At 42.0% G+C, this 27,192-nt stretch overlaps 1 protein-coding gene across 7 annotated transcripts in view; it reads right to left on the bottom strand.

Moving 5' to 3' along the window:
• The window catches only part of KLF7 (KLF transcription factor 7), a 114,687-nt gene that overhangs the window by 44,741 nt on the left and 42,754 nt on the right, over positions 1-27,192 (bottom strand). For 3 of the 7 annotated variants that reach the window (XM_080400216.1, XM_080400217.1, XM_080400215.1), the window contains 2 exons: positions 20,111-20,234; positions 4,172-12,367 (listed from right to left, as the gene is read on the bottom strand). In XM_080400216.1, coding sequence (XP_080256342.1) covers positions 12,316-12,367; positions 20,111-20,234 — 176 coding nt within the window. In that variant the 3' untranslated portion in view covers positions 4,172-12,315. Of the gene's footprint in view, positions 1-119; positions 3,220-4,171; positions 12,368-20,110; positions 20,235-27,192 lie in introns of those variants that run through there. The other 4 variants (XR_013930164.1, XR_013930163.1, XR_013930165.1 and 1 more) reach the window with 4 other exon arrangements.

Genomic DNA, 27,192 nt, shown 5'->3' with positions numbered 1-27,192 from the left:
AGGCTGTGCTGTAGCCCGGGGGAACACCTAACTAACCTTTTAGGAATGGGGTCTCTGAGCGAGGGAGGACTATGCTGGACAAGCACATACATTCCTTGGGTGTCACACCACTGACTCACCAGTACATAAGTTATATTCTCTGAGGTGCATGGCGACCCAGCCACAATTTTATTTCTCAGGTCTCTAAACAGTGATCACTTTAGCTGCCTGTAACTCATTCTTAGCAATGAAGAAAACTTGGTTTATCATTAAATAATAATTTAATCATTAAATATCAATTAATCAGTTAAATGTAAAGGGGTGGTTATAGTCTTGGGCTAAGAAGGGAAACTGTCATCTGGCAGCACGAAAACCTGAAAAAGGAGAGAGATGAGGAGGTTCAGAGTGACCTGAGAGGTTTTAGGGAAATGTTTATAAGATAAGCATCAGAAAAGAAAAAGCATAGAAACAGATTTATTAATGATGGTTACTTGGGATTTCAGGGTGTTTCTGGCAATGCTTTGGAGCTACTCACGTGATTTCACATGGAGATAAAAGATCTGTAGCTGAGACCTTCCATTTGGTGCCAGAGCTCATGAAGTGCATTTAGATTATAGCCTGGCAGCTCTTGCTGTTTCCCAGAGCATTAGGCGTTGCTCTGATCCTGAGGGCTGTGCCCTCATTCCTCTTCCAAATTACCTTCCTTGTAGCAGCTCCTCCTGCACCATCAGCTAGCCACAGTATGTTAGGGTCACAGGAAAGAGATCGAAAGAAACATACACTTCAGGGACCAAAACATTCATCTCAGGAGGCCAAGGTTCTCATCACTGACTTTTAGGAACTTGTATTTATTTTGCGGTTTTCTGTTGAAAGGGTAAAAAGGCTTTTGTTGAAGGGCAGGAAATTTCCTATTTCTCAAAGAACCTTCCTGAATATCCCCAAATACTTTTAAAATGGTATCACTCAACCATACTTCTGTCTACTTACAGGATTGGTTCTGGTCCTAGTTTTGCTAACACCAGATAGACTGGATCCTGAGGGGAAAAGTGCCTTCCGATTACCTCAGTAAAATCAAAATATCAGATAGGAGCCTTGGATCAGAAGGTGTTTGCCTGGATTGGAAGTTTCATTTCTAGTCCCCACACTCCATATTATTTGAGGAACTCAAGTTGAATTTGAGGTAACCCTTCCAGCTGTTTGGGATGCTTTTGTTCAGTCTGCACCCCCAAAAAGTCCACCAGAAATCCAGCAGATAGAGGTAAATTTGACTGAATTTGGAAGAGCGTCCTGAGGAATTTTAAACTCAAGACTAACTAGGTACAGCACAACTTCATCTTGCTCAGTTTTATTGCCTCTCCATCACTGAACATTAACCAACCAGAATATAAGCAGACAATGAATCTGAAACCATGCTGCAGGGGTACATGAGGAAGGATCTCTGAAAACAGCATGTGCCTGTTATGGTTTCAGACAGAAGATCTCCAGAAAACTGAAGTCAACGGATAAGCCATGGACAAGAAGGCCCCTAGAAGCCATAGTTCTGATAACCCTTGTCAGCTGTCAGCACTTGTCAGCTGATGAGGTATGCAAGCTCTCCATCAGCAGAGATGGCTTACAACTGGGCTTCTGGAAAGACTTCCAGCCAGGTGGTCAGAAACTGTTAATGAAAAACTATTTACTTCTTATCAAAACTGAGTGACATATTTCAAACTTAATTAAACCCAGAAGTATTACAGATATTTGTAAAAAGCTTTAAAATAGCATAATTCTGGTGGCAAACCCTCACTTTCATTCACTTTTAATTCTGCTCTCATTATTTACTCTCACTAGGAAAAGGTGAGGTAAAGCAAAAATAATTTAAAAAGAGGTGTGTGTGGAGAAAAACCTACATTTTTAAGTTTCATGGGAAGGCTTTTTCTCAGCTGAAGTAGCTTGGAAAAGAAGATACTTGAGGAAACTAATGCCTATGGCAACCTCATGTGCTAGAGTAAGCTGCCCACCAGATAGCACGTGCTGCAGTCATGCCTAGACAGTGCTCGCTCAGCCTCCTACAGCCTCAGAAGGGGATGAGGACTCTTCAGCCCTTCTCTGCTTCAGCTGAGATGCATTTGAAGGAGAGGAACTGTGTCTGAAAAGTCACACAAAGTTTGCACACAATGAGTTTGCATCAGATGAGCTCCACAGGATGGTCTTATGCGTAGTCTAACCCTAGAAATGAATACATTTTTCTTTCCTTAGAGAACTCTGCACCCTGACAGTGGGAGTTGCTCAAGGTGCGTGACCATGTGCTACCTGAACAATTTCAGACAGAAGTTCTTTCACAGTATCTCTTTTCTCTGGCCTCCACGCTGGGGAAGTATCTGACAGCTATTCCTGCAGATTAATAACCTACTTGCTTCTAAAACAAAGTGTATTATAGTAATGTATTGTATTTTCTGGAAGTTCCTGGAAAACAAACTGGTTATATGTTTACTTGTAAATGATAATCCTCCCTCCAATTCATGCCAGTTGAATACAGGCCAAAGAAGTTGCCCCAAAGTTTCCTTCAAAAGGGGGTTGTTCCAGAACTCTCTGGAAGTCCCTCTCACAGGGGGAAAGCAGAGGACTAATTTATGCTAGAAGTATCTTTACCTAGACATATAGACATGTAACTGTCAAAAAGCTCAAGGCAGGCAAGATGCTAAAAGCTTCCAGAGGTTTTCAAGGAAGAGAGAAGGTGAAGGAACCTGGACCTTGTCTTTACAAGAAAAAAAGCTATAAATTCTATTTTCAGAAAGAATTCTGTGTCATACATAACTTCATTCATACAAGTACTTCAATCTACAAGAGAAACCGGTTTTTTTTCAGCCTTGTATTTTCATGATAGGATGCCAAAAACTCTGTAACAACTGGCTGCCTCACACTCTGTAAGACACCAAGGTATCATGGCCACACTGAAGCAGCAAGAGCACTGTGTGGTTTTGACTTTCTGGAACACAAGCCCAAAATTTTGACCTGTACTGAGCCCTTTTCCTGTGCTCAAGAGCATTCATTAGCATACATCCAAACAATGCAAATTATGTCCATCACTAAACATCTGGTACAACCTGAGTGACCAGAGCAGGCTTGGACACCACTGGAACTTTCGTCTTCCAACTTACCATGTGGCTTTCCAGAAATGCTTGACGTCACCTCAGCTCCTTTTGCATTCAACTCATCCCCTGGAGTTGAGTCACATCTGGGTATGTGTCTCTTCATTAGCTACAGAGGGAGTATAAATGAGCACGTTAGAATGGTCATCTGGCTTCTAGACGCAGATGTCAGGAGGGAAACCCTACCCTCTGTCTGTCTGACATAAACAGTCCTAGCAGCTTTCCCAACAGGGCAAGTGAGGCATATTGTCCCAGAAATAAAACCTAGCAAGCTGGCATCAGACGAGCCCTATAGGACATTCGTATGCAATGCCTATTGAGGTTGCTGCAGTGCGTGAACACAAGACAGCAAAAACGTAAAGGGATACTAGCTTGACTTGAAGAAGTAATTTCATTTTATGCCATGACACTGCGAAGTGATTGTGCTCATAATTACTGGTTTTACTGCCTAAATACTTTTTAGTACTTGAGCATCCAGGTGGATTCAACTGTGCTTGCAACTCTGCAGACATTAAAGAGGGAGACTAAATGACTGAGACCAGGGAAAGAGAACAATACTGCACTCTTGATACATGGACTAGAGCATAGCACTAGTGCTCAGGAGCCTCAAAGTCTAGTCCTGTTTTGACCACTGATCAACAAAATGTATCGAAAATGCAATACAAGTGTTCTCTGTGTCTTTTACAAAAATAATAGTGGCTGAAATCTTCAACCAGTGTAAACTGTCAAATATCAGAAGTCACTGACACCAACAGAAGCAGTATTACAAGCCAAGTCTGGTCGGCTTTTAAGAATAAGAACTTCCTTCCTGAGCATCTTTTCCAAAAGTAACATGTGATATGGCATGAATATAAGTGACACTTGAACTGTTATAAAATACATTAAAGAAAAAGAAATCATTTAAATCCAAAAATATGATTCTGATAAGCTAAAGCATACTTAGAAGTTACATATTTTGTGTCAGTAACCGTTTACAGAACCATAGCCTTAACTGATACTCAAAAGCCATTTCACTCTTCACAGTTTTCATAAAGAAATAATATACAAGGCACACTAAACACTGTTGGGCCAAACACATTCTACTGTTTATTACACATATTACATTCTTAAATAAAAATGCGTCACATAACATTTTTGCATAGATATCTTACAATATACCAATTTAAAAAAGAATTATGAAACAGACCAGTAACAAAAATAAATTTTTTCTTCATTAATAATTTTGTAACATTAACATACCACCATCATATAATACAAATAATATTTTTAAATCTTAAGACTTTTTGTACAGCAAAAAAACTGACAAAGTAATATATTTATATATATATATATATAAAAAGCTTAAAAAAAATAAAATGTCAAAAAAAGGCAGAACTGAGGGCTACAAGATTGGGTACTTCCGTGATATATTAGAAATACCAGAGTAGGCCTGAGAGAACGTGACCGAGGGCATCTCCAAAATGCACTTGTCAGACACATCTGGTAAAAGAAAAATTATAGTGCAAAATGAAAGTCCTTCAAGCAATGTTGTTTGTTTTGTTTTTGTTTTTTTTTTAAATAGGAGCATTCATACTTTTTGTTGTTGTGGTTGCTAAAAAAAATATCCCCCAAACAAAAAACTAATATGTAGTAGAGAGCAAGAAAGGTTTCAAAGGACAAGAAAGAAAACAGGCCACTTTGCAAAGCAAGAAAAAAAATCTCAGACTGCATTATTATTTTTTCAACTAGATGAGTAGACATGCAAAACTAAGGCCTTGTTTCTAAGAGAAAAGTTGTCATGGTTTATATGCAGTGATTTCAAAATTAGGTACTTACATTGGTGCAAGAACCTTCCTGTAGAGGTATCTTAATTGCTCGAAGCATTTCCTACACTTCAGCTTAACTGCACAGGATGCTAATGCAAACTCAGTCCAGGCAATCAAGTTAATAGGTGCAGCTACAAAGTGATTGTAACTAGATTGGTATTTTAATACAGGGCAACTTCCCTGGTAGAGACATGGCCTTGGTAACAAAGTAGTGTTTAAACCAGTGTTTTGATCTACTTCCAGAATCTGACAGGCCTGGGGTTTAAAATACAGAGCGGTGGGTAAAATGTATGTTGCAAAATATAAAGATCAGCCCTTCAGCCATCAGGCCTTCCAGGGACTGCGTGCTAGCTTTTCATTTCCCCGAAAGCCCAACAATAAAGGCTAAAACTGTCACCTTTCTGTCCATTTTAGCTCGCTTTTAGTGTGTACGTGCTAAGCCCTCACACACACAACCCTTCCCACTTCCCCTCCCAATCCCCAAATTTGCAGCCTACTCATTCACGGTACACAGCAACATGTATTTTCCAGCAATGTTGAAAATTTTTCTACAGAAGCTGACATGATTCCTAAAATGCAATGGCAACAGCAAGTGCCCTCCCTAAATCAAAGCAATAGGCACGGTTGGCTACTACAAACTGTAAGTCAGTAGCTCAGTTTCCTCTTCTGTGTAGGTATATACAGTATACTGTTGTACATCCACACCCACACAGAGACAGGGTGGAGAAAATGTTTCCTGGCAGTATACAGAAGTTAGGACCAAAGCACTTAAAAAAAATCATCAAAGCTTTCATTTTGAAAATCGTGAAGAGTTCCAACTTCAATTATTACACCAAAAATGCCATTAACAAGCATTAAGGAAAACTATAAAATCCTGTTTGAAAAATGATGCCTGCATTTGAAAATTTTCAGGTAGGGAAACCCATTCTTGAGGTGATAAAGCCAGCCTATCCCCCCGTCTCCATATTTTTATGTATATAATTTATATATACAACTCTATCATTATATATATAACTTATATAGCACAAGTATGTCTTGGACTTCTTCCTCTATGGGAGGAGGAAAGTCTCAGCTTTACAAGACACATCTTAGTACATGGTAGGCTGGATTCTACAGTTCTACAATGCTAAATCTTGCCACTGAAGCCAGCGCAGAGCTGTGGAGGAGAAAGACTGCCGTAGTCCACCCTAAACTATCAATAAAAAGAGACTCAAATGTGACAAAAGTAAGAAGAATATCCAACCTTGATCTGGAAAGGATCATTCAGGAAGGCGTAGATTTAATGCTAATGAAAGACAGGCAAGATTTGTCAATGAGTAGTTGTACTATCTTGGGAGGAAATAATTTTCATTTTTCAAGACAGAGTTAAATAGAGTTATTGTCAAGCATTGTTTTTTGTTCTTTGCAAAATGTGGGGATCTTTGCAAGTGCAATCCATTCTGAAATCAGCAAAAAGTACTTTAAAAGATTGTTGGGTTAGAGGCGTCACCCAGGATATGAAAGCTTAAAAACAGTCTCACTAGATGGAATGATAGGATGTGCCAAGTCCTGAATGAAATCAAGAATAAAAGCCCTTGATCCACTGGGTGCTGGCCTAGTAACATTAAATTATTTACAAATTTTTCCTCTTTTTAATTTTTTAGATTTATAGGGTTTGACATACATTAAGGGAACAGGCAGAGAAAAGGAAACACTTAAGCAAATTGGATTTTCATCAGTTTTTTCAAAAGCACCAATTATGACCTCTTTTGTACACAGATAAACAAACTATGTTAAAGAGGAGGAGCAACCTTTGTATTAGAGACAGCTATAAAGCCCAAATTGTCTAGGGCCAGGTAAAAATGAGTGAGAAAGCCTGACTCTGTAGATATCGGAAAGGTCAGAGGTAAGATACACTCAGTCACTGCAACTATCATATTGATCAACTCCCATTTGAGCCATACACCCTTAGTGATTAGTTGTCTTTTTACTCCTGAAGTTAAAACAGTTCCAAAAGCAAGGACCTGGGGGCTCCTCTTGCATTCAGGTTCTTCTTCCCCATTTGTGTTTGGTCAGTGCTTTCCAAGTATTAAGTGAAAGTGTGCTAACCTAAAAAAACCGTAAACCCAATTCCAAAAGTCTGAGGAAACTAAGAATGAATGAAAAAACCCAATAATTTTATTTTCACCTTTATAGAAATATATGTTAGCTTAGGTTTCAGGTCCTGGAAACCATTTTTGAGACATCATATGGGTCTTCCAGGCTAGCAAATTTGTTTCCATAGTATCTGGTTGGTCCCTGCAGCTGCAACGTATCTCATGATCTGATATTGCTTCAGGCTGGTTTGCTAAGGGTTTGGGTTTGTTTTTTTTAAGATTTCCTCCTAAGTGTTCCTCATGAAGAAGCCTTATAAAGTTTAATAAGGATGAAACTCTCAGAGTTTGAGAGAAACCTTACAGACCTGTCCTACAGTCTGTTCCACCAGCACAAGCCTGGGAAGAACTATTTAAAGTACACATTTAATCAGTGAGAGCTCTGAAATGAATCATAGAAACACAGAAAAATTAATGTTGGAAGGTACCTCTGGAGGGCACCTAATTTAACCCTCTGTCTAAAAAACAGTTTAGTTAGATCAGACTGCTCAGGGCCTCGTCCAAGCCATTGAAAGAATCTAGGATTTCAGTCCATCCCTTCTCTTCTTCACTTGCCATTTTATCCAGGTAATATAATTTTCTAGACTGAGTACTGGGTATTGAAAAAGAACAACTCTAAGATAATGAAAAATACTCTGGACTCTGGAATGCCCTTTTCTGTTAGACCAATCTTTATGAAATACATGTCATATCTTAGGTTGCTCTAAGGGGGAAAACAAACAGAACAAAGACACACCGAAGTGTTGTTTTGGTCTAAAAAAGTAACTAAAATAACAGCATCATGTGTCTTTGTAATTGATACTGTACGACTAAAATGATACATTTTTTTAGTTGAAGGTAAACCAGCAATGATTAAGTTGGTAAAACAGAATTTTGCATGCCAGGCCTCAAGACGGCAGTAGAGAAAGCACATTTCTATAACCATGTTTTTATACACAGACACAACAAATCTGATTAGAAAAATCTTTATACTGGTACTTCCTAAATGATTTTTCATAAGTTAGTTTTCAAAATAGAATCTTGTCATACAGTATAGCTCGTCTTAACTGGATAATGGAAAAATCCAGAATAAATGAATTATATCAACATTGTAACATATGAAGCACATCTTGATCTGGAATATTCTGTCTGGTTTTGATCTCCCCGTTATAAGAAAATTACTGACATATTGGAGCAAGTCTAAAAGACAGCCACCATGGAGACCAGGTTCTGGAACACATGATGGATGAAGAGAGTCTGAGAGACATAGTCCAATCTTAGGAAGAAGAGAGTAAGGGTAGATCTTATTGCTGTCTACAAATACCTAACAGAGGTTGTAGAGAAGAAGCTAGACTCTTGGAGGTGCACAGTGGAAGAGGCAATGAAAACAAGCTGGAACATAGAAAATTCCTATGTGACACATGGAATTTTTTAAATTTTTTTTTTTTTAAACCATAAGGGTGGTCAAATATTGGACCAGCTTGCACAGACAGGTTGTTGAATTTCCATTCTTGGGGATATTTAAAACACAGCTGGATATGGCCCTGAGCAACCAGCTCTAGCTGGAGATCAGCCAAGATGGCCTCTGGAGGCCCCTTCTCACCTGCATGATTCTATGATTGACTGCTCTGCTCCAAAATATTATTTAGCTCTTCACAAAAACTCACATTTGCTTTAGTTGCTTCTTCTGTGTACAGTATTTGTGAGATTTTTGTCTCAATTTGTTCTCATCCTACAGTTCCATGGCCTTGGAAATCACAATCTGACTTTCTTATAAAGGCTTCTCTTTTGCAAATAGGCATAAAACAAGCATGAAGGAAACAAAGTTAAGCTTCTCCTTTCTACAGCTGGATAACCCAGTCCTCAGCTTGCTTCCAAGAAGCCTTACAGAGAGGTTTAGCCTTTCCTCATTAGTCTGTTTCTACTCATAGTTTACAAATAGAGGACAACTGTACAACTTTAGCAAGGAGACACGGGGCCCAAAAGGTTCCAGCTGTAACAGATTACACAAGTTTGAAGGGCACAGCTTAAAAATCTGCAAAGAAACAAAACTTACTGTAAAAAATGAATCCTGGAATGTGTCACTAATTATGTCTTTCCAACTCCTACAAATACCAGCTGTGGTTCAAAATGTTAGTAATGACTAAGACACTTGTATATAAGCACCCAAAAACCGAAGTCCAGAGATTGACTAAGGACACCATGTACACAGTTGAAAAATATCTCTGTTTACAAACAGAAGAGATGGTCCCAAACATCAAAATTTGGCTTCAGAGTTCAAAACCTGCCACAGAGGGAGCCTGAGAAATCTCAAATCTGGTTAAGTCTCTTATTCCTCTTTTCTCTAATTTTTTTAGGCTATTTGGATCCATGACTTAGAGGTAGGCCTGCCTCTAGAACAAAATAATCAGACATTTCAGCATGTTTTTTTTCCATGGGGCCCTTGTTCTACCATATTTAAATAAGATGTCAACAAGACCATACATAAATGACAACTGGAAGTAAATAAACAATCTTGCTTGATTTTTTCCATTTTAAATAGAGTCTGGTACTTAAACTGTCACTTAATAATTAAGGTTTTTAGACTAGTAATAGCATGTCTAAAGGCAGTTGTGTTCAGAGGTCAAAGGAGGATATTTATGCAGGTTCACAGCCAATGAGTATCATAGTGGTGGGTTTGAGAGCACACACTGTAGTACACGACAGTAATGGAAGTCTAGGATTCTCTTATCCTTTTGTTAATCTAATGCACTGACTGGATGCTCTACAGTTTCACACAGCTGAGGTTTCAGTTCCCATTAGACATCTGGCAGGATGCTCTATATATTCCAACACAAATTGGATTCTAGGGCCCTCAGTCCCAGTGGAACAACTGGGTGGAATGGCCATAAAAAGTATGCAAATACAGAACTAGAGAAATACGAGATTGTCAGCAAGCAGTGCTCCGCAATTTTTAAATGTATACATATATATATAAGCATATATATATACACATATAGAGTATAGTTAGTTTTAAATCTTTGGAATAAACTCAATTTCCGTTCTCTCTCTCTCTTTCTCTCTGTCTTTCTTTCACTCTCTCTCTTGCTCTCTCTCATGCTTTTATTATGAATGTTACATCATTGTCCCTAAAAGATGGTTAGATTTTGGTCCATATTTCATGCCATATGGGCCAGACATCGTATTTCCCCCCTGTCCCCAAAGTGTTCAGTCGACAGTCACAGTGTTTTGTGAAAACTGTGAGGAAAATCAGCATCTTTTGAGTAAATTCAATCTCTCACTGGAACCAAAGGTTGTAAAATGCTGAGAATTCAAGTGCCAAGAATCCCGGTGACGGCTCTTAAACATCTATTGAGTTTCTTGTTTTCTCTTTTCCCCCAAGAGTACAGTTTTACCTCCCAATACACAAATTAAGGGAAATATTTAACAGTCAATGAGTCAAAACAGTCAAAGAAGGGCAGTTGGCTAATACAGTATAAAAGAGCAGCAACCATTTGTGGACCACGTGCTGTTTTGTTTCATTTCTAGACACATCTTGTAGGGATGGTCCCAGAATATACAAAATATACAACCTAATGACCACCTGCCTGCTTGCATAGGCCATTTTTATGGTCCTAAATGCAGTCTTTGGAGTCAGGGCCAGTGCCAAATAGTTTCAAATGCAAGTTATGGTAAGATAGATGTTTTTGTTTTTCTTTTGTAATGAAGACTTTAATCCACTTTGAGCCAACAAAATCAAATTATCAATAGGATTGACAAGGTGAGCATGAGACCTCCACTTCTTGATGGTTCACAGAGTAGGCCAAAATGGACCTCTAGGTTAATAATACTTTAGACAATCATTTGGAAAAGCCTCACTGCTGTATATAAATTCCAACCCTTCCTTCACCGTTCACACTGTTACATTTTTTCATTTAGGAGTAGGCTACAGCATCAACTTGATGAATGGAAAAGGAGGACTTTAAAAGGCTAACGCTGAGTGAAGCCACTGTACTTGGAAGAGGTTCTCGATTTCCCACTCAAGACACTGGAGTAGGATTTTTGGCTTGGGTTTTTTTTTTGTAAGATGCTCAACAAACATTAGCTTTAAATTAAAGTCTGCAGGTGCTCTTTACGCAAACAAAAGTCTAATATTTTAAATTGGTTAATAGAAGAACAGCAAGAAAAAGCAACAAAATTCATCACTAAGTCACTGTGGGTTGTGGCTAACATGCTCACATGATGTGGAAGGAATCCTGTAGTCATGCCTGTGTGGCCAGTCCCAGACCGATATCCAGGTGAAGACAAGGAGTTCTGAAGATCACTTGTTCGTGAAGAAAAGAGAAAAAATGTTTAAGCTTCCAAATAAGCTTTTAAAGTTTTTTGTTCAGCAAATAAACAAGAAGTCCTAGCTATGGCAGTAAGGTGAGGCCTACAGAGATATTAGGTGCTGTTTCTCAGGGGTTTATCCCTTGGCCACTTAGCCATCATGGCAGCAGCTTCCAGAGTCCCTAGTGCATACATTGTGCAATAGCCAAAATAAAAATTAAAATAAAAACAACCAACAAAAATATAGTCCTCCGTGAAGTCTACATAAACTCAGGCCAGAACGAGGATATTTGTGTCACAAGTGTCACTCCACAGTCTACTGCCATTAAGGCCACTGGTATTGACTTAAAAGGATCTCAATAGCTCAGTTCTAGGAAGAAGAACCAAAACCAAGACAGGTCAAACTGTCTGTGAGAAGTCTGACGCACTGAACATTAGGAATTCTCAGACAAAGAACAAACGAACCAAGAGGTTAATTTTGGCTACCAAACTGGGATTTGGTTTTCTAGATCATTGTTTTCCCCCCATCTATTTAAAAAGAAAGTTAGTGCTACAAATATGCAACTTCAAGATGACATATTCTCCTATTGAGTTGCACTGAGAAGCAAGTTAAATAAGCCCCTCCTACTGCCGTCCACCTGCAGGGAAGCCTCCTCTGTTTTCTCTGATTTCCATTGGCAGAAACAGGAGACAAATCCAAGAGAGACGAAGTACTGTAAGCAATTGTTCCTTCTCATTGACTTCACCTCTATACCACTTCCTCGCCCGCATCTTCTCCCATCCAGCTGGGGCAAGGCATGAAGAACCAATGTACGTATTGAAGTATAATTGGGTGCATGACAGTGTGAGCCTGTGGTCTCTGTACAGAGGATTACATGTGATCAAGTTCTTTCTCCTGCAAGGTAGCACATTGTAACTTGAGTTCCACTTTCATCTCACAACACTTAGCTCAGATGACATCCATACCAAACTGATTGATATTTAGATGTGTCTCTTCATGTGGAGGGCGAGGTGATCAGACCTGGAAAAACACCTGCAAAATAAAGGAAGTGGGAAATCAAATAAATACAGGATTTGGGAAAACAAGGTTCCTGCTCCTTCCTCCTTATGTACAGGAGGAAATATATATCCAAGTTTAGAGACATCTCTTGTATTAAGCATGGTTTGCCACCAAACCCTGTGTGATTGACCTCTGTGACCACAGATGGCCAATATCCTGGCTCTTTGGCAGCTAAATAGACTACTCTTTCTCTGTTCCCCTCCCTCTCTCTGCTTTCATTGCATCAAACATCAGGGAAGAGCGCTCATGTATGCACCTGCAGTATAAAATCAAGTATTTTGTGTAAGCGTGTGTGTGCATGTAAAAAAATGAAATAAAACAAGTCAGTTTTGCTCAAGTACTCAGCAACACCAGTTTAAAAAAACACCACCTTTCTCAAATGCCCAGAACCTGCAACAAGCACAGAGGTATGATGCCAGTTTTGAGAGCTGAATTCTCATTTCCAGCTCCAAACTGGAAGGAAAACTTTTAGAATTACATTTGTCTTGTTTTAGTTTTGCATGTTTACCATCCGCAATGAAAAAGTATATTGGAAAAAAAGATGTCATTTTTGCTTATGTCAGATGCACTTTAGTGTAATTACAGTCCAATATGCTATTGAAATACAAAAATGAAAAACAATGCAACTTCATTGAGCCAAATACTTACTGCTCTTAAAAGTCTCTGTTGTTTTCTGTAAAACTCCCTAGATAAGGGAGGCCAACAGCATCTTGGCTCGTATTGGAAATAGCATGGCCAGCAGGGCCAGGGCAGTGATTGTCCCCCTGTACCTGGCACTAGTGAGGCTGCACCTCGAATGCCGTGTTCATTTTTGGGCCCCTCACTACAAGAGGGGTGTAGGGGTGCTGAGCGTGTCCAGAGAAGGGCAATGGAGCTGGGGAAGGGTCTGGAGGGCAAGTGTTATGAGGAGCGGCTGAGGGAACTGGGATTGTTCAGTCTGGAGAAGAGAAGACTCAGGGGGACCTTCATGCTCTCTACAGCTACCTGACAGGAGGCTGTAGGCAGGTGGGGTCAGTCTCTTCTCCCAAGTAACATGCAATAGGACAAGGGGAAACAGCCTCAAGTTGCACCAGGGCAGGCTTAAATTGGATATTAGGAAAAATTTCTTCACTGAAAGGGTTGTCAGTCATTGTAAAAGGCTGCCCAGGGAAGTGCTTGAGTTACTGTCCCTGGAGGTATTTAAAGATGTGGAGAAGTGGTGCTTAGGGACATGGTTTAGTGGTGGACTTGGCAGTGTTAAGTTTACAGTTGGACTCTATGATCTTGAAACTCTTTTCCAACCTAAATGATTCTATGATTCTATGAAAGCTGGTTCAGAATTTGGAGATGACAATCCATCAGCCCACACATCTTTCCCTTTCTCTCTGCTGGGAATCTGGGTGGTAATATGTGGATGTTCATGAATGCTATCTCCCTGAAGGATGTTGAGAGAAGATGAGGTATTATCCCTATTTTGTAAGAGTGAAGACTGAGAGACAGAGAAGGCAAAGAAATTGTAAATGACACAACAAGTGTGGTAAAACCAGAAAAAAAAATATGCCAGGAATTAAGCTTTCAGCTTCTGTTCTTTATCCACAAAGCCATTTTTCTCCATCTCATAAGGAAACTTAATGTTTTGATATTCTGAACATGTAGATGGATGCTGATGAGATGGACTTAGAGTGGCAACCCTAGAGAACTAGTTGAGTTTAAGGGCTGGTCTAAACATGAAGTTAATTGAGAATAAGGTAGGGCATGAATTTGAAATGAAGTATCTATTCTTGATTAACTCCCTCTCTAAAGGCTTATGACTGCCTTCTTCTGAAATGACTTAATCCACTTGGGAAGTGGGTTAAGATAATCAGAACAAACCAGACTTACTCCAGGAGAAGAGCAACACCACAAAGAGTCAGTCAGGAATTACTATTCTAGAACAGCTGCCTTGTAGTAGATGTGCTGCAGGGCGCTCACAGCAGCACTCACAGCAGCCCAAATTCAGGCACTTCACACCAAGATATTGTCAGAGTGATCAGGGGAGTAAGTTCTCAGGAGAACGAGTGCCTTCCTTCCCTGTCATTCAATATATACCCCATTTTATCAAGACTGCCAATAAGCAAGAATATTTTTTCAACTTCATACCCATTAGAAATGGGATTGAAAGCACCAACCCATTTCAAATCCACTATCACAGTGTCATTAAACATACGTGTGGCACCAGAGAGCAAACCGCAGGACAAGTGGGCAGTGGTTCTGGCTGCCTACCCCAAAGCCCTAAAACGGAGCCTGACTGTCAGAGCGGCAGGACTCAGACACTCTCAGAAATTAAACTTCTACTAGATACTTCAACTTGAGCACTATAATATGGGAGGTTTCCAAGTTCCCTGCAAATCTTGGCTTGCCTTCTTTCCACCCTAAGCCACAAGACACTGGCTTATTTATTTTCACTAACAGCAAAAAAATCTATTATAAATATCACACAAACCCCACATATCTGTGGCTTTTGAATAAACTGCTTTTGTAGGCTTCGAGGGCATCAGGAAAAGCTACTTCCAAAACTGAGTTGTCTGGAATGTCTTTTCACTGCCCCACAGATTTAGAATATAAAAGAGCCACGGATACTGGTCTGAAGAATATCCAAATGGCTTATTGTGAGAATCTGGATAGCTCATACATGGGAACTGAATGTATTTCCAAAAAAGCAGTAGCTGAGTATTTCATATTTTTCAGAAAGAAGGTAAAAGAACAAATTAAACTACTACTCAGCAAAAAAAAGCCAAAACTCAAAGATTAAAAAAAAGAACACTCAACCTAAAGGCAAACACCCAGAGGATAAACACCCTAAGCAGAGAAAGGCTAAGAAAGAGAAGCACTATAAAAATGAAGAGATTTTAAATAGTTAGGGGATCTTTTCTGTCCTGCTGGCATTATTCCCCATCATGGGCAATCTACCTGCATCTACACGCAGAGATCAGTGATCAAGAGGTTCATTTTTAAGACAAAGGAAACTCATAAAAAGGCAAGTTTTGCAAGAAAAGGTAGACAGTCATCTTCTGTGGATGAGCATAGCTGTGCTCTATCAGCTGTCCTCTACTGATTCGTAGCAGCTTACAAGGGGGGTCAATACCTTCAGAGTGGCAAAAATTCAAAAGAAAGACTTGAAAATAGGATGGATGCTGCATTCCTCCAAGCTCCTACATGAAGCACAGTGAGACAGACAAGAATCTGACAATGGGCACTTGGCTTTCAACACAGCAGGCTCAGCACAGCTAGAATTTTCTAGCCCTAAGGTGCCAAAATACACCCTTGGACCAACATCTCTCTCCTCAGTCTAAACTGAGAAAGCAGCATGCTCGGGCTACAAGGGCTGCCAAAACAAAACAACAGCTTGAGTGGCTGCCAAAAAGACATGCACCAGCTGGCACTTCAGTCTAGGACTAGTCATAAGACCACCACCCAAGCATGGCTTTTCCTCTCCAATTGTCTCTAGTATAGATGCAACCCAGGAAAAAGTATGCTGAGTCACAGCACAGCAAGTTCAGTTAAAAACATTGATTCAATACATTGTTTCACACCAGAAACCACCGTATTAGCTTCTAGTGTATTTTTCAGCCCTGGAATATTTTTATAGCTAATAAAATGATACCATATTTGCTAGTTTACAGCTAATAAAATGGGACAATACTAATTCTCCACATTCTGCTGACCAATTTGGTTAGTTCTACCTTTTGGTAAGGCTGGTGGATGTGGACATTTATTTTCAACAGTAAAACAGTCCCTACAAAATTTTGCAGCTAAATCCTGCTGTCAAAAAAAGCTATTGATTAGTGGACACGGTTTTTTTTCCCTTGTACAACTACAGGCAGCAGTGGAGGAGGCTTCACAGGATAAACTGTCAGGGGAAATTCCTTTCTTCCCAAATTAAGAAATAGCAGCTTGCTGGTCTCCAGTCCTGCCTGTGAGACAAGACCTTGCTCCACACTGCTGGCTCTACACCTCTTCCAGTTCCAGATCAGCTCTGAATATTGTACATGGGCCCATCTCAATCTTCCCCATCGTCCCACCCCGAGTCCAGCTCTTCTTAGAAAGGACAGTTTATGCTCGAAAAGATACCCTAATTCTGAAAGTCATACAGTGTTGCGTGATACATAAATTTCTTGCTCCCAAACACGATGCCTTCTTTTCTCTTTTTGCTCTATCTCCTTAGCAACAAGGTATTGCTTGGCACTGAAGCCTCTGCAGGAGTAAGAGGGAAGGCAACTACAATGAGAAGAGAAACTATTGCTCAGCCATCTTTCTTACCAGCTGTGGGTTCTCCACTGTGGGATGTGTTCATTCCAGCTAAATATGCTGTTAGCTTGCTTTCAAAAAGGAAACCACGTGTGCATGCACATGCACACACACACACACACAGAGGAATATATACTCCAACAGTCTGGCACTATGCTGCTGTCTCCTAAACACATTTATGCAGAACAAGCAAGTGCCACTACCCTGTCATCCTCTACCCCTCGGAGTGCTGAGGGCTCGCACCGTGTGAGGAACGTAACCCTAGTCTGTGTTTCTGAAGAGCAAAATTCTGAGGAATGCTAATAACCAGCATATCCCTGGTGTCTGAAGGCACTAGGGACTTGTACACTGCGTTCCACACCACTTTAGCTGATTCTGCTTTCTCCCCTGCTGCCACCAAACCACACACCATTTGCAGTACATATGGTGCTTCTCAACAGTGGTAGTTTGCCAGCTATAACTAACAATGTGATCTGTGGGCTGCACGGTGTTGGGATAGGGCTGGGACAGCAGAAGAGAATCACATCTTATCTCTGTTGTTTTAAAATTGACCTGTACACAGAGGATATGAATAACCTTTTGATGTCAGCCAGAAGGTCAGAGACACAAACACATCTGAAAACAGCCTAGGAAGAGAATTGCAGCCAGACTGTGCACACAAGATTCCCCTTCTTTGCTACGTGAATCACCACTTTCATGCTCTGATTGCCAAGTTATAGCCTCTGAACAACAGGCACATGTTTTGTGCTGTGTCAGTGTTGTTAAGAGCTCCAAAAGGCTCCTTAAAGTTTAGCAAGCCAGGATGTCTGAGGGAGTGACCACAGCTCCTGTCAATAATGGTGGGTACAATAAAGGGTAGCAGTTCAATTAGGGAGAAACTATTCTCCAGCTGGGAACCTTGGCTCAGGAAGGGGTGTCTTTAACATTGAAAGTCTGCCTAAATAGTTAAGGACAGATTTAGGCACATGTTTCAGTGCTTGCTTGAGGTGATACCTGCAATAGGTGGTAGTAGAGAGATTTGTGAATGAGAAAAGAAGGAAAAATAGTGATATGGCAGAATGGGCCAAAAGAACAGGCAGTATCACTCCACCAGCTTGCAACAACTGACTAGGAAAGTAAAGACAAATCTGTCTCCTACCACCACAGACAGATGGTATGTGCATGGAGTTCAACACTGCACAATCTCCAGCACTTTTAACTTACTAATAAATATGTTTTCTTCATCTACAGATTCAGCTGAAGAGCAGAAAATGCATTAGATGACTGCAGGAACATATCTCTTGACTGCAGTGACTGAGTTGGCTGTCAAAGAAAAAAAAAACAACTAGGTAGGAAGGGATAGTATGTAGAGGGAGAAGAATGAATACTTAAAGGGCTGAAAGAGACTGGGGAGCTGAAAATGCTCTTTCTTTAGATCTCTGCTAAAAATATTGTCTGTCCTGACACAGAAACCTGGAGCTGTGTAGGGGTGGTGGGCAGGTGGTGGGCAGGGGGGGCAGGATCCTCTTCAGAGGAAAGAAGAGGAAAAGCAATGCCTTACATTTACAGAGGACGTAACTGTTCTCCTTCACAGAGATGCTGATACACAAGCAGAACTCCAGAGGTCCCTACTTGGTTTATCCTGCCCCTCATTCTGAGCAAACAAAAGATAATCCAGGGATAAAACAAAAGATAATCCAAAAGGAAGTCCTCCATGGGGGAAGGGGGATGGGAAGAGGGGAGACAAGGGCAGAAAAGCACTTAAGGAGATGAAGCTCTTGGAAAGGCAGGATGTGAAAATGATCAAATTTCCTTCCCATAAAGGGATGGGGTCCCTTGTTTATGTCCCACACATCCTCTCTCCACGCATGTTCTCTGCTGGTCTGGTGTACCCAGAGGCTTCCTAGAGCCTTTATTGTATTACAAAACGTTTCCTTATCAGAGCAGAGAACCTTAGTGCTGCATTAAAAAGATGGGTAATTTTCTTAAGCCTCTTTAAAAAATATATATAAATAGGATTAGCTGGATAACATGTTCAGATGCAAGCACATTATTTGATTACTCAATAGTGGATCCAGGTTTCACCCAGGGCACTGCCAATCTCCAACTGGAAGGGTGTGAGGGGGAGAAGTGCTCATTGTTCGATCCTGTCAGTGCTGTCAAGAGTCATTATAGGGGTAATTGCTTTTGCTCCACCCTAATTTGTTATCAATTGGGATTGGAGATGAGGAGGGGGAGGTTCTTTTGGTTTTGTTTCTAAATTCAAAGAACCCAGCTTTCAAAACCACTCAGCACCAAGCAAGGATGACCAGATTTTTCAGACGAGCTCATTGTTCATTCAAGCAGCTAAAGCGTGAGGACTGCAAAAAGGAATTGGTAGTGAGCAGCAGCAACCACGTCTCACGCTGGGAGCGGCTGGATGCTCAGCACCACCAGGCAAAACTGGCCCCTCATTTCTGAGTTCCCAGAGGACTGCTGCATGACAGGCTCTTCAGGAACCCTGACTCTGGGCACCTATCAGGCTTTCAAATCTGGCCCCACAGAGAATGAAGGTTCAGAGTATTTCCCATGTCAAACAGACGTCAAGGGTCAGATTTAAAACTGTAGGAAAAGATTCACTAATTAGCAGGAATGTGCAGAGATCACTGATCCTACACAAAACAACCCCATGAACTTGAATTGTAAATGTGTTTATATCACTCTTGTGCTTTTGAAAATTATGCCCTTTTCTGTCTTTTTTTGATTCTCCTGTTACATCTGGGGAACCACAGAGCCCTGGACTCAGTGGTAAGAGAAGACAATGATCAGATCATATATAGAAATTAAGTGCTTTTTTCCTAGAGGTTTCGTATAGGTTTGGGGCACCTGTGGCACAACAGCCACACACACTCCCCATCCCCGCTGTTTGTACACCCATGTATTTGTGAGGCCCACTCTGCCAAAATTCAGGCAGCCAGCAGTAGTGCTTGGGGTAGTCCATGAAGCAGAGCAAACAGCAGGAGCTCTGCCTTTTTGCGGGCAGCAGGCTCATAGGACCAGCAGACGGAAAGCTGTGGAGATGCTTTGTTGAGAGATCCATCACTGAAGTGGTCTAGGACCCTCTGGATGTCTTCTCTGCTTTAACAACATTAACAGAGCTGCCCTATGGACTGAATCTTGTGCCCACAACAGACACTGGCAGGCTTCAGTGAGACTTAACGCCTGGTCCCACATCTTTGTGCTGTGGGCTGGAAACACCTTAGGCTGCTTAGGAAGTATTCCCCCTCTGCCAGCCTGCCTGGCCACCGAGGCAGAGAGGACATGGGCAGAGTGAAGGGTCCCTCCTTGGCTTGGGGATTGAGGCAGTGGGTCAGGAGGCCAGAAGGGCCCCCTGTGCTAGAAGCCAGGTCTCTTGTCTCAAGGAGCTGGTGGCTCCATGCCGCTCACAAAGTCCACATCTTGCTTGAACACCGTGTTAGAAGGCTGCATTACCTGTCACAATGGTTGCATTTAAAGGGCTTTGCACCCGTGTGCTTTCTGTAATGCCTTGTGAGCTCGTCGCTCCGTGCAAAACGCCACTCGCACCCTTCCCACGAGCACTTGTAAGGCTTCTCACCTGCAGAGGGGAGGAGAGAACAGTCAGCGTGGCAGCAGGATTATGGAGCACTCAACTTGCAAGCCCTGTGTCCTCCCACCTTGTCTCTGTCCCACTCGGGCAGGTTAGCCCATCAAACAATTCATGGCCAGTGTGGGATGGAAAAAAAACTTAGGGCTTGTGATGCATTGTACTGAGGATGCATCCAGCCCAAATTTTACTGCTGCTAAAATTCTTGCACAACCTTATTTCCCATTTCTAACAAAACCAGTCAATTACTCTTCAAAGAAGCCCTCAGAATGTTCCCAAATGCCTGTGCTGCTGTGTGGCTGGAGCCTGATTTTCAGTCAGCTTTACAGCTCACTCTACCCTTGCCAGATGAATTACTGTGGTACCTGTGAGTGGCTGTACTAACACCTGAACACACTGCAGGTGTGCACCACTCCAGAGTGGCCACCACCACTGCATCACATGCATTACCTCAGGTGCCATTTACCCCTTGTATGGCCAGACTCATATCCATTCACCTCAAGCTTTCATGCCCGCTACTCCCTAGGATTGCACCTTCTTTAGTTGCTTTGGGCAACAGAAACTGTTCCTTGGTTCAAAGGAATCATGCGTCAGGACAGCGAGTGCAAGAAGAGAAATGTTTTCTTCTTTAAATCAGGTGTTCCTTCAGGCTTTTTGCACTACACCTTTATCAGTTGTTCTTCTGCCCCAAAATATTAACTGTACCACTGAAGGCAGTGAAACAGTATAGTGATAAGACAGGAGAGATTCTGGTCTGCTCTGTTCATATCTGCCTGTCTTCTAACGCAAACCAGTCTCTGCAAAGCAAAGTTTGCTATGGTGTAACATCTGTGGAGTCATTAACACCTTCTGATGAAGAATTCCAAGGTCTCATGCCTCCCCTTCTCTTATTCTGTGTACATGCATTTGTGTGCATGCAAATTTATAACCTCCCCCCAGAACAAATGCTCCAGTGCATCTATTCCTATATAAACTCCACGTCACTATTCCCCATGCAGTCAGCACCGTATAGATGCATTGGGAGAGGAAGAAGTTGAAATAAAATGCAGTCAAGAAATCAGTTTCACTACCAAGCTTCTAAGCTGGGAGTTACAAACAGAGAAGGGATTATTACTTATTTATTTGTTCTTACAATTGCTAAGAACGTGATCTTAAAAAACCCACCACTGACCAAAGTGAAGTTGCAGTCTGTATGACCTCTCTATGGAGTCACGTGAAACAATCACTTGGCCACAGCAGACCAATTTCTCAGTGCAGAAATGCAGATTTCTATATTTAGCATGCCTATTCAGCAAGTAAAGGAGTGAGATCTGATTATGGGAGACCTATGTATTTCAAGGTGACAAACTGGAGAGGCCAAAAGAGCAAGAAAAGTGAAAAGGGCAAGAGAACTGCAGCAAAATACATGGAAAAAAAACTGTTCTCTGGTGAGTTTCTGTGGACTTATTGCATAGGCAGCTCTGCTGCACAGTGGTCATCCGCCCCAGGGAGAACAACAGAGTGGGCTGAGACGTTAACTGGAATTGAGCTATTTTGCTGGCCTCTGAGAAGTTTCTTTGGCTCAGTAGCTCAATTAAAGGATTCATTGGGGTGAAGCAATGAAGGGGGGGGGAGCAGCCAGCAAGACTTCACCAAAATATCCATTTGTCCCTCAGTCCCTGAGTGCAGAAAGGCCAGCCTGGATGTCTCTGTTGTGTGCCACAGTCCACCATGGGAAAATGCCCAACAGGACAATGGACTGAGCCAGCAATAACACTACCCCACTTAGATTGTGCCTGCCTGGTCATCTCTGCTGACTTGCCTTTTGTTCTTTTAATAGGATTTCTTCGCGGGGCAGGGGCGGGAGGGGGCAGAGCAAGAAACTTCTTGTTAGTGAGCAAAGTGCTGGCGTCTTGTTTCTGGCTGGTTACTCAACCGTAATTCAAACACTGTCACCAGTGCTGGCCCCAGATAACTGCAGTGCTCTCCCCCCCACCCAGTACTTGACATCCTACCTGGCACACTGCAACCGCTCTTCCCTTCCCAGGGAAAAGGGATTTCCCCAGCTCTGGTCATGTCTGTGATGGTGCACTGGCTTTGTCTGAACAGTTCATGCATTATTTTTAAAAGCTGTCAGTAAACAAGCCTCGATGGTAATTCAGTTTCCTCAGTTCTCTGACGCTCTCTAGTGCCTACCTTAGAGTGGAGACAGCAAGGCAGACAAAACGCCTCGCAGCACAAGTTTGCTACACACTGCAAACACAGATGACTGCTCAGCCAGATCTGGCAGGTACAGCCACTCTGAAGGATACTGTCGCCTACAGAGCAGAAGGGTGAAGGAAAAACATCCGGGGCTTTCTGTGAAACTATTAGGACTGAAGCTGAGTTTGGCTTGTTAGCATTTATCAAGAGCTTTGAAAATGTACAGTGCTATATATAAGTTATGAAAGACAGAAATGCCAAGGACAGGGATGCCACGTATCTCAGTTACTTGCTGCAGGGGCTCCTCTCTCAAGTGTTCCTGGTCTGGCCTTGCACAGCCCTGAGCTGAGTTTTGTTTTCACATGCTTCTCCTCTGTGACCCAAGCCCCATTCCACGAAATGTCAGACAGTACCTCTTTGTGCTCCAGACAGCATGCTGGCATACAGTGCTCTGCATAGCACAAGATAAATGCAAAGGAGCACAGTGACCTTTAAAGCCATGTCAGCTGGCTCCTTGACCCAGAGACCTCAAAGAGGTTAGATATCCTGCCCTCCTGCAGCAACTCAAAACCACGAGAGGGCAGGAAGAGAGAGAGACCTTCGCATCTCTGCACGTGCAGTCTAAGAACAATCTGCTTCTTTAATGGCTGCTTCCACCTTACCAGAAGATGAAATGCAAGTGTATCTTGCCAAGGTGCACATATGTAGGAAGGATGGGAATGGAGAAGTGGGGGAGGGTCCTCCTACCTCACTACTGGCAATGGCAGGGAGAAGGAATGGGAAGGACCCTTTCCATGTGCCAGGCTGCTCTTACGTTGTTGCAGAGGATTAGCAAGAATAAAAGGATCGATGGTGAAATCCTCCTCTACTGAAAGCAATGGCAATACTCCCACTCACTTTTACAGGGCCAGGATCTCCCCCTTTTTAACAAATTAATTATAAGCTTCAAAATCCAATAAAAATAGGAACATCACGGAACTGTGCCACACTGACTTTTCAGGCTCTAATTCCTCAAAATTAATAACTGCGCTTAAAACTCATGCCTGTGAGCCACTCCCAAGAAGGAGCTTCTATTCCTTAAGTCACCTTTACTCAACACAAGGATCTGTGCGGTGCTTAAACAAATCCACAAATCCACATTTATACAAATGCACTGAACAGAGCAGCCAATGCACATCTGAAAAGAAGCCGATACCCAGATATGCAGCTGTTAAATACTCAGCTGTTTCAGTTCAGAACATGCTCCACACTGCGGGGCTGGTTCAGCTTTCACACATCCACAAACACACCTGGGAAGGGCAGGCAGCCAGTAATGCAGACATACATTCAAGCAGTGAATTATGCAATTCTCTGAGATAAGCACTAGCATTAAAACAACGCACCATTTCCTTATGACAAATCTTCTAGAACCAACCCAGAACAGTGGATTTCAGCTTTTTCTCATTTTTTCCCTGGGAGGTAGAGACTGCTACTTAGTGATTTCAAGCTTACTGACCACTTTCCAGTTTCCTGGAGCAACATGTGCATCAGACAGCTGTGCAGCACAGTAAAGACAAGCTGTAGAGTGAAACAGTGGGTATGCAGGACCCAACATCCACACTGCGTACGTCTGCAGGGTGTTATTTCTGGCTAGCACTGCCTGGTCCTATGGCCTGAACCCATCCGTAAGTGAACTGTGCCAGCTGTGCACTTGCAGAGCACCTCCTGGGACAGGCCATCCCAAACCCAGTTTGCACTCTGGCCAGGCTGAACCAAAGCACAGTGAATGGGGCAGCCGGAATGCTCACCTCAGAAGGGGATGCTTGATCACCTGAAAACACTCACACAGACACAGTTGTGTTGTGTTGTGTTAGTTGCCTGCTGAGGATCCCAAGAAGCAGCCTGCGCATGTCGGCAAGCCCACAGTGCACTGTGCTGAAACCTACTGATCTAGAAGGACCTTATCATCAGACAGGTTAGTGGTACAAAAACATTATCAGCCCTTTAGGTACGATTTAGGGTTTCAGTCCATCATTACTGCGTACTTCCGTGAAGCAGCCTCTTTTCATTGTGGCTCTGTCCTGCTGTCCATAGCTCATTTTAATCTTCTCATCTTCCTCGTGCGTATTTTCATACCCTGAGACTGGGATGCTTAGCGAATAGGCTCTCTGTTCTACTTCTGTTTATGGCACCTCACACAACCTAGCTCTGCTTCTAAAGTACCTCCAAAGCACACTTCAGTACAGTCTGGCCCTCCATCCTCTTTAATTCAGCCAGACTGGTCCAATCTGGTAACTGGAAGACAAAGACCTTTGCAGATTTATGGGAAATATGCAATAGTGAAGTTAGAATTTATGAGTCATAACAAAAAAACATCAGACTTTGGCAGCCCTTAAATCAGGTCACTATTCCTTTGGTGACTAAGTCAAATGCAAGACTCTAAATATTAGGCATCTAGTTACAAAAATAAACAAATTATTGCTATAGCTTTCTCTTGAAGGCCAACAATTTATAATTTGAAAATATGGAAGAGCCAAGCACACAATCCCAGCAGTACTACCATGGTAAACACACAGCAGGTTCCGGGCAAAATGTGATTGATAGAGCTGAGCTGGTTCTGTGATGGAGACACCGCACTGGTCCTTGGGACTTCTCCCTCCATTTCCCAGCCTCGGGCAGCCTTGGCGAGTTTCATCTCATGCAACTTTAGATATCGAAAGCCATCATCTGAAAAAGCCACCTATGGCTCTTTTCAAGTTAATGGAGAGGCAAAGGCATGTGCTGTGTGACACATCAGACCCCAGCCAGAATAGAATCAGAGGTGAATTTCTCTCTTTTGATGGTACAGGAAGCGAAGCAGGCAGCTCAGCTGCAAGCAGCTGTTATCTTTGCTCTCCAGGCACAAAACAGAGAACATCAGGTTTTCTCTCCAACACATACTTGGATTGTAAACCCTATACAAGCCTTCACAATAAATACTCCCTCACAAAACACAGCAGCAGGGACGCTGTCTCTTCTCAAAATCCAGAGACCCCCTGTCCTTGCCATCTACATCCCACACACAGATACCCTCTAGGTCCAGGGAATATTTCTTTTGTACAAAGAGTAAGGCAGCGTTTGCTACAGGCATCTCACAGTGACCGCTTCGACAAGAGTGATTAGTAGAAAGACTAGCTTGCAGGACACAGAGGCACATAACCAAGATCAGCTGAGGACACTGTCATGATCACAAAACTACAGCACACGATGGATGCTGGGCATATTATAGCTTTTATGTCTGCATTATTTATTGCCAACCCCAAAGATTAAAAGGTCACGAGTCCAGTGTCCCATAGAAATAATGAGATTTTAAAGGAGAAAACAACAATGTTTAGAGATTTGCCTTCTGCTTTGTAGCTAACCTAGGGCCATGATTTTAAACTTCTCTTTGCAACCCTGCAGGCTAGAAATACTCATTATGAAATACAGGGAAAGGAGTTTGCTCGCTATTCCCTGGATTTCAAGAGCAGGGACTGTAAGAAGGAAACCCTCCAGATTTTGGGATGTGCAACGATAAGATCACAGAGTTGGCAATGCTGTGGGTTGAAATCCTGGCTCCATCAAAGTAATTGGGAAAATGCCCATTAAGGCTTCAATTTCACCCCGTATCTTTACAGAATTAAAAGTAAACAAAGATATTATGACTATCCAATCCACCTGTATCTTTTTCCTTACCCCTCTGCTGCACCCCATCTTAAATAACACACCACAAACATACATTGATTACAGTGCACTTAGTAAAATAATCAAGTAGTTTTAGCCCCTAGTCCTCCAATGAACTTCAGAGGAGAATCACTGTCAAAACCCTTGCTGATACCTCTCTGTGCTAAAACGTGGTGCAGTAATGCGACTTCTGTTGTCAGTATGACTGATTTAGCTAAAAATGCTTAAATAAACTGAGGGGAAAACCCCCAATCCGGCCTGTACGCACATTTTGAAGGACATTCAAATAAGACATTTGTTGTACTACGTTTTAAGAGCTCCTTAATATCATGTTGCATAACTACAAGAAACTAGCATGCAAGTGTCTTTAAGAAAACAACAGAAACACCCCCTTAAAAATCACCATGTGTTCTAATTCGCTGTGAATTGGTCACGTATAGTTTCAGGATCCCCCAAAAAAATGTTTTATGAAAGAAACATAAATAATTTCCTTCCTTTTTAAAATATGTGATTTAAAAACTATTCAAAATGAAACTAGTTTTAAAAGCCTCAATGTCTAAAAATATGCATTGAAAGACAGCTTTAGCTGTGCTTGCTCCAAAATTGGTGTTTCTGGAGAACCAGACAAACAGCAAATTACAACTGAAAAAGGAATGAAATGCAAGTTTTCTTGCCTGGATTTCTCCTATGAGGAAGCTCTGGGGGCCTGAGCTGTGCAAAGAAATGTGTGAAGACTCAAATAGTGCCACCGGCTTTTTGAGAGAGTGTTTTAATAACTTTCCTCACCACCTTTTCTGAGAAATCCTTTTGGGACTTGCTGTTCCCAGTCTGGTAACTGGCACCATGACGTCGCAGTGAGCAGTGGTGTCACTGTGGGATGACCCAAGGCATCCTTCAGATGCTGGTGCCCATGAGGATGTTGTCGGTGCAGCCAGAAGTTGTACAAAAATGCTAGGAGCCGGTGAGGTTTTTGGTGAGAAGCAGGCTCCCAGATCACCTTGCAGAGGAATGCCAGGCAGGCATTCGTATTTGCTTTGCAGTTTATTACGGAAGTCTGCCACAGCACAATGGGACACCTAATGTGGAA

The sequence above is a fragment of the Falco punctatus genome (assembly GCF_963210335.1).
Source record: "Falco punctatus genome assembly, chromosome: 8".
NCBI lineage: Eukaryota > Metazoa > Chordata > Aves > Falconiformes > Falconidae > Falco > Falco punctatus.
The sequence above is the reverse complement of the archived record's forward strand: the minus strand, read 5'-3'. Positions and strand labels throughout refer to the sequence as shown.